This window comes from Calonectris borealis, chromosome 1 (genome assembly GCF_964195595.1).
Source record: "Calonectris borealis chromosome 1, bCalBor7.hap1.2, whole genome shotgun sequence".
Classification (NCBI taxonomy): Eukaryota; Metazoa; Chordata; class Aves; order Procellariiformes; family Procellariidae; genus Calonectris; species Calonectris borealis.
Window position 1 is genome coordinate 22,895,260 of NC_134312.1, and position 7,468 is coordinate 22,902,727.

At 51.5% G+C, this 7,468-nt stretch overlaps 1 protein-coding gene and 1 long non-coding RNA gene across 3 annotated transcripts; both read right to left on the reverse strand.

Annotated features, from left to right (window-relative positions):
* Window positions 1–2,434: 2,434 nt before the first annotated feature.
* Window positions 2,435–7,256, reverse strand: LOC142080682 (uncharacterized). Of its 2 annotated transcripts, none has more exons than XM_075146515.1 (2): window positions 4,105–7,256; window positions 2,435–3,957 (listed from the first exon to the last, which is right to left on the reverse strand). In XM_075146515.1, exon 1 carries the CDS (start codon window positions 7,170–7,172, stop codon window positions 5,706–5,708), a length of 1,467 nt encoding a protein of 488 aa, XP_075002616.1. In that variant the 5' UTR covers window positions 7,173–7,256; the 3' UTR covers window positions 2,435–3,957; window positions 4,105–5,705. The 2 variants fall into 2 exon arrangements, with proteins under 2 accessions (XP_075002616.1, XP_075002626.1); XM_075146525.1 differs by having other exon boundaries at window positions 2,435–2,755; window positions 3,738–7,256.
* Window positions 2,435–7,433, reverse strand: LOC142080691 (uncharacterized). Its single transcript, XR_012673087.1, has 2 exons — window positions 7,390–7,433; window positions 2,435–4,173 (listed from the first exon to the last, which is right to left on the reverse strand). It is a non-coding gene; the product is annotated as an uncharacterized LOC142080691 (long non-coding RNA).
* Window positions 7,434–7,468: the final 35 nt, after the last annotated feature.

Consider the following 7,468-nt stretch of genomic DNA (forward strand, 5'->3'; position numbering starts at 1 on the left):
TGTGTCTCCTCCAGCTAAGTGACATTCTTTCAGTGGTAAAACATCCCTGCTTTTGGCTACAGAGGTGATTCACAAACTGGGCAAAGTAAGAGTGATGTTATGATTAAAGCGTGGTGGTTATTAATGCAGGGTGTCTGTGCAGCAGCTGCACACCTGCCATTTTCAGGGCCAGCAGGAGCATTTGTACAGTCCCTGGAGCCGCGTGCGGCCAAGGCTGGCAGGGCCACTCGGTGCTTTACCTTCGAACCAGTGCAGCAGGTTTCAGGTGTGCACCGCCCGCCAGTGAGCATCTTCACGCCACCTCCCTCCCCGCTTCCATCCCCGTGTTGTCTCTCGCCTCACGATTACAAGTTCTTTGGAGCCAAGACACAGTGTTGCCGTTTTATTTTGCCTTCTGATTTAGCTGGAAAATACGAGTAATAGTAATAATTTAGTGCCATCTACCGACTGCAGATGGTTTACCTGGTATGTCTGTTTTTAAGTGCAGGTGTCTACCGGACCCTGAGGCTATTCTTCAGAGAAGAAGGTAAGTGCATACCTTGGAGAGGTTTGGTTTTGACTCACCGATGTGGTACCTGGTATTAACTGAAGCGACACAAAACATCAGCATCCTGAATAACTACTGACTTGTAGTGCATGCCCATTTCTCTTTCTTCTTCTCGTGATTGTATTGATGCTTGAGAGGCAGATTCTTGATGAATCAGCAATAACATATTAACCTTCACTTAAAAAAATTAAATATCTGCCAAAAAGCATGATTATGTTGCTTCTAGGGTACTTTATGGAAAATACAGAATTATATTGCTAGAGAAGAACATCCTTATTACACCCTAATTTTACTCTTTTTTAAGAATCATGGTTTTAAAACAATTGAAATTAGTGAGGATTGCTTCATTTGTAACATTTCAGGGACAGACTTAATTTGCCCGTCATGTAAGACTCGACCTCAGCAGACCTTTACTTTCATTCTTCTAAAAGTTTAACATATTTTTGCTTGTTGTGTTGAGGGACTGCTGCTCTTCTAAGGCAGCTGGAGACTCTCTGGGCTTCTCACCCAAAACCACATCTACTGTGAGCACCCTGGCAGGCTCTTGGTGCTGCTCTTCAACATGGGGCAGAGGGGGAGGACTTGGGGAACCCGCAGTAGCCTTGATGGTTCATTGCGGTTACCAGCAATTTCTGCCTGGCCACTACACACATGGGTTTCTACCTCTCTGTGCACAGGCAGGCCAGTAACATGTTCCTGGGCACGTGGCATGGAGACCTTGTCCTGCGCACGCCCGCGGGGATGCCCAGGCCTGTTGGAGGAAGGCTCATGGCAGGCAGCGCTCCCACGGCACGGACCACAGCTCTGTGACTGTGCCAGGGTGTGGCTCCCCTCTTCAGACCAGTTTCCCCAAGACATAACCGAGACACACTCTTTATTGACTGGTGAACATGCTATGAGGAAACTAGCAAAACGGAAAAATAATCAATAACCTAAGTACCATACCACTGATCAAGTTACATATTTATGCAAACTGTAAGGCACAGCTATGAAGTCACCAGCTCTCGGCCTCAGATCTAATGAGTCTCATGCGTGGCCAGCCCTCAATGGCGGTTTTGTAAGTCCCAAGGTGCAGGTTCGTCCCCCCCATGCCACGACATATGGTCAGAGACCTGACGGAGTGAGTCCAGCAGGTTATCCCAGGCAACGCCTTCCAGCCTCCCAGGGCTTGAGTCTGCAGGTCAGTGTTGCTACCGGCTGTAGGCGTCCACACTCCTACCATCAGCAGGAGCCCTCTGGTCTTCTTTGGTGGAGTTTATAACCTCATCCTTCATTTTTCGGCACCAGGGCCCACCTTTTTGCCACCTCCTCCACGCAAATCCCTCCCAAATAAACAACCTGCCCCCGATTACTCCCTTCCCATTGCTCCCGGTTTTGCTACAGCCGTACTTAACTGTGGTATTTCTGATGCCATTACCCAGGCAGTCGCAGCCTTACGCGGTGTTACTGGCAGGGATACCCACTGCAGGCAGCCTGGTTCCCCACAACTCCCCCGTGGTTGTCCCGTTGGGTTCAGTTTACCTCCTGCGATAGACACAACTATCCCACGTTAGCCTTGATCCCTGTGCAAGCTCTGACCAAGTGCCAGCAGGACCTTATCTGGCAGTTTACATACCGGAGAGCAGTAGCAGAGGCATTTGTTTGCCACCCTTCTGCCAGCGCTGCTGGGGCCTTGGCTCTGTGGGGCTGCATGCTCCAGCGGGATCTCTTGCTCACAAACCACCCCCTGGTCTGCCTGACCTCCTCCGAGGACATTCAGACCACTCTGGGCGCTCGTAAGCTCAATCCCTTCCGGCTGGAAGCCACCACAATTGTTAGCAACACACGCAAGATGTTCAACTGGGCACGTGAGCACACTCTTTCCTTTTGAAACAAGCAAAGCATATATAGAAGAATAAAGAACATGACTTCTATCATAACTAATAGCAAGTACAGGATTAAGTGAATTAAGTGCTGCATACCAGTAGCTTTTTGAAACCAACCCATGATATGTCATACCAACGATGACGTACAGTTCACAATTTCAGTCTCCAGTTCTGACAGTTCCTTACTCGCCAAGGTGGTCCTCAGGCTTGCAACTGGTTGTCTGCTCTCCGGTTTCTCGGCTCCCTTCTGTATGCTGTCATGTTGTCTGCACACCTCATCCCAGCGAGGCCTCTCAGCTCCCAGACAGATGTCATTGGTCCCTCGGTCTGGAACAAAACCCTGCTTTTGAGAACAGGCAAATGAATGTACACCGCCGAGAGATGTAATGCCACATCTTTGGTCTTCTCCTGGAGCTACAGAGGTCATGTTATCCTCCCACTCTCCCATTACAGGTGAGGCGACGGCATACACAGCCTGCACTGTTACCAAGCACCACTGGCATTCCCACGCTGACTTGCTCCACTGACGTGTGACAACATCCTCCTGTGGTCCACCGCTGACTGTACACAACTCGTAGGTACATTTCATTTAGTTGTCCATTCGCAGCAGCGGTTGGTGAAACTTCCCTTGCAATATGGGATCTCTTTGTTGTACTACCCATGAGAACAGAGCGAATCCATCTGAAAAAGCTGTTTTAATAGCTAACAATTGAGCTTGAGTACAATAGATAGAGATATTATTGAATTTAATCCCTTATAGTTTGTTGGTTTTATTTGTTTTTTTAATTTGGCAGTTGCTTTTACCACGTGCCATATTTGGTTATCCCAGGTAGTTATCATCGCTGTTGCGTCAAACAACAGTCTGAAATTTGTTACCCATTTACCTTGTATATGATTCAAAATTGCTGCCATTTTCACAGAATGAATCACAGAATGGTTGAGGTTGGAAGGGACCTCTTGAGATTACCTAGTCCAACCCGCTGCTCAAGCAGGGTCACCTAGAGCCGGTTGGCCAGGACTGTCTCTGGACAGCTTTTGAGTATCTCCAAGGATGGAGTATCCCCGTATGCTGGCACACATGGGGTCACACTCTGAATGTATTCTAGAATAGTTCATGCCTCACATATCAATTCCCCATCTCTTTCCCCACCTTACAGGATTAATATGGATACTGTCCTAGAGGGTTTGTGGATACTTGTGGATGGTGTGATTTTAGTTTTGGATATGCACAGTGGCCAAAACTAAATCTGCACCATCTGAACAATTAAGAGCATTTCAGGTGATACAACTGCATCCCCCTATTATTACACTGGTTGCAAAGGTACCATTTGTATCCCGTGCAACTTCTGTGGCTGACCCATGTTGGGATCCAAGCTGAGTATCTATTTTATTAGTTCCATCTTTTTGTCCAGTCCATGCTCTCTTACAGGTGAAGTCAGTTAATTCTGGAAGGACTATTAACAAATGTTATTACTGGGAAGCCAGACATCTGAGGTCACACACATTGTCTCCAGGTCTCGTATTAAAATTCCTTTGACATCTTTCCTGAAGGAAATAAAATTATTAACAGCAGTGGTGACATTCCGCATCCAAACTATCACTGTTATACCTAGAAGCCAGCAGAACACACTGAACAGGGCCTGCAACGCTTTAACAATATTCCTGATGCTGTCTTAACACAACAATGAGCACCTTGAAGATGGATCTCGTGGAGGCTCTCTGTGGTCCACACCTATGATCAATCCACAGCTACATTTGATCCTGAAAACCAATCTTACTTACACATTAGTTAGAAACATTCTCTTTAATTTCCTGGCAGTGGGCCCCATCTACCCACAACCCCCCTCCTTCTTTGTTTCCAATTAGTTCTGTGTTTCCCAACCCACGAGGCACAATCACCCCTAAATTTTCTCTGGGCCTTCCCCTTCGTACCTGGGTGTGGATAGGACCACATTTCTCAGTGGGGGTTGATTTTCATGTTGCTTTTTATTGGTATACTTCTCCTGAGCTGTGTGACTCTGGAGAGTGGCACGGTCCCGTGCTCTCTGCTGACTGAACCCTGCTCCAGGATCGAATTGGTGTCGGGGGCACACGGCTGTTTACTGGCATCGCCACAGAGGATGTCTGTCTGTGGGGCAGGGCCACAGGCCAGCCCGTAAGGGCTGCAGCGGTACCTGGAAAGCTCTTTGTTCCCACGGCCCAGCACACAAATAGAAGTGCTTCGTCCCAGCTCAGTTCTCTTTCTTCGACAATTAACTTCCATCTCACCTTGATGGACCTGTTAGCTCTCTCCACTACCCTGGAGGACTGTGGATGGTAGAAAATGTGAGTTAACTGATGCACCCCTACCCCTTCCAGGAACTTCTGGAGTGGTGCATCTGTCAGACCTTTATCTGAATCGGTTAAGATTGGAGGACCACATCCATTCAATACTTCACATAGACACCAAACCGTGGTGTTAGCAGTAGCCTCACGTGCTGCCATTGCCTCTACCCATCTTGTTCTGTCAATGGAAACGAATACAAATCGATACAAAGCCTCCTTTGACCTCTTGAAGGGGCCCACGTAATCAATTTCCCACTGCTCAAGTGGTGCCTGCTCCCAAGGGTCAAAGGCATAACCCAATGTGGATTTACACTTCATCGCAAGAGGTTTCCACCATCCACATACTCCATACCCCTGCATTTCCACAGAAATCATAAAAACAGGGATTTTTAAATCCCAATCCATTAAGCCTTCTTTGCACCCCCTGAGCCTCCTCACCACCTTTCTGTGCTTCAGCACCGTATGGGTACTGGGACGGGAAGAGGGGCTCTCTGGCTGGAACCACCTCACACTCTTCATTTACTACCGCCGCTTCAGTTTTACTTTTAGACCGGCTCTTCACTGACTTGGGGACTCCTGCGATCGCTTCGTTATCTGAGGCAGCAGCACAATACAGTTTTCCCTTGGACAGATCTACCTTGAACTGAGACAGGAGACTAATTCCTAAAATGTTTGCCCCCGCTTTTACCAGAATTATCCACCCATCCAGTTTTATCACCTACCCGCAACTGGGCTTCTACTTCTTTTCCCCTCCTTTTTCCCCTTCCCACTCCCAATATCCGGACGGATTTAGCCGGGAGTGGAGGACTCTGATAATCTAATAATGTTGTCTCTGATCCCATAGCCATTAAGAAAGTAACTTCCCACCCCCCCTTCTACAGACATCGTACCTCCATGCAGCCCCTTCCCCCTGCACACCAGGTCAGTGGGGTGGAGGTTAATCCCACTGACACCAGGGGTTGGGACTCCTAATCTTTAAGGTCCCCTAAGGGTGGGTATAGCTTTCTCTTTGGGATAGGGGGAGGAGCTGATGGATTCATCTGCTTCAGTTTTTCCCAAATCTCCTCTTGCTTCATCCCCTTTTCCTGAAGGATTTTCTTCATTTTGGCAAGTAAAACTCCTGTGGGCTGGCTATCTAGCTCTCCTTCATTCACTCCCTGGTTTATTAAATATCTCCAAATTGTCCCCCTAGGAATGTATTTCCTCCCCTTTGCCCCTGTCCCATCCTTCTTCGCCATCCCTTTCCCCTCGGCTCCCATCAGGGTCCCCATGTTCTCCAAGGTAGCCATGCATTCACCAAGGGGGCGGCCGATTAAAGTAGACCCCAGGCTGATGAAAAACCCCTTGTGCAGCTCGGGAGCACGGCAGGCCAGCACCCCCACATCCCCCTGCTCCACGTTGACCCCAAAGATGTCGAAGTCAGGGGTCACCGGTTTCTCCCTTTGCTTTAATGCCCGGAGTAAGACATTCCCACACACATAGGCTGACGCCTCCTGGACATCTCTCCAAGGCGCCCCCTCCATGTTATCTTTGAGAGGCTCGTACTCTCCCAAATTTCTGATCACCAGCCTTAAGATCTCCCCCCCCAGCGTCTCATCGGCAGGCAGGGCTCTGATAATTGCCCCTACCTTGGGCCACGGCAGCCCGATGGCGGTCACCACCCGCTTCGCCGCCTCGTGCGTGAAGGGAGCGCACTGCTCCAAGGTCCAAATTCGGTTTACCCACATGGGCCATCCCTCCTTCTGTTTCCTCCAAACCTTCTCTTTCCCGGACGTATCCCCCGCTCCCTGGCCTCTGCCTCCCTCCGTCGGCTTTACTTTCCTAGGGCCCGCGGCACCCACCCCTGGCACCGACGACTCTTCCTGCGCCTCCAAACTCCAGCCGTGCCCGTCCCACACCTCCGGGTCCCAGTCTGCCTTACTGAGAGCCGCCACCTTCCTCCGATCCAAGCCCTTCCCCAGCGACAGCAGAGTGCCCAAGCACTGCACTTTCCTCCTCAGCCGGCCGTTCTCGGCCGCCTCAGCCCTCAGCTCTTCCCTCAGCTTGCGCAGCTGCTCGGCCTGCTCGCTCAGCAGCGAGCTGTCGCACCGCAGCGCCAGGATTTCGTTGCGAGCCACCTGCAGATTGTTCTGCAGGTTCTGGATACACTGCTCCTTCTCCTCCACCGCCGCCTGCAAGACCTGGGCCAGATCGAACAACAGCCACTGCAGGGCCGAGCACTTCTTCTCCCCCTTGGGATGGTAGATGGACACGTAGTTCAGCCAGTGCCTTTCCGCAGCTTTCAGGGTGGGGTCCTGCCCGACGACCTTATAGTCCCACGGGTCTCCCCCGTGCTCCAGCATGGCCTGTACCAGCAGACCCCGCTCCTCCTGGCGCAGGGAGCTTTCCGGCTCCTCCTTCTCCTTTGACTTCCCTCCCCTCGTTAGCCAGGACATCTTAACGCCAGCCAGCCCCGGCGAGCGCCGAGCCGGGACAGCCTCGGGCGAGCCCACGCCTGCCGCCCCCCGGGGCTCTCCCGCTTCAGGCCCGGCGCCCGAGGCGCAGCTGAGGCAAACTGAGGCGCCCGCTGACTGGCGGACGCGGCACCAGGGCACTGGCGAAGCGGCAGCGCACCCCCCGCTCCCGCGCGCCCCTCCCGCGCCCCCCCGCGACCTGGTGGCGGCTCCAGCCGGCTGCCCCTCGCGATGCCTCCGGCCTCCCGGCGGGCTGAGTCCCCCGCGCCGCGGGGCCA

Bases quoted from the DNA above. Each gene is read 5' to 3' on its own strand.
- LOC142080682 (XM_075146515.1), bottom strand. From the start codon at position 7,172: ATGTCCTGGCTAACGAGGGGAGGGAAGTCAAAGGAGAAGGAGGAGCCG.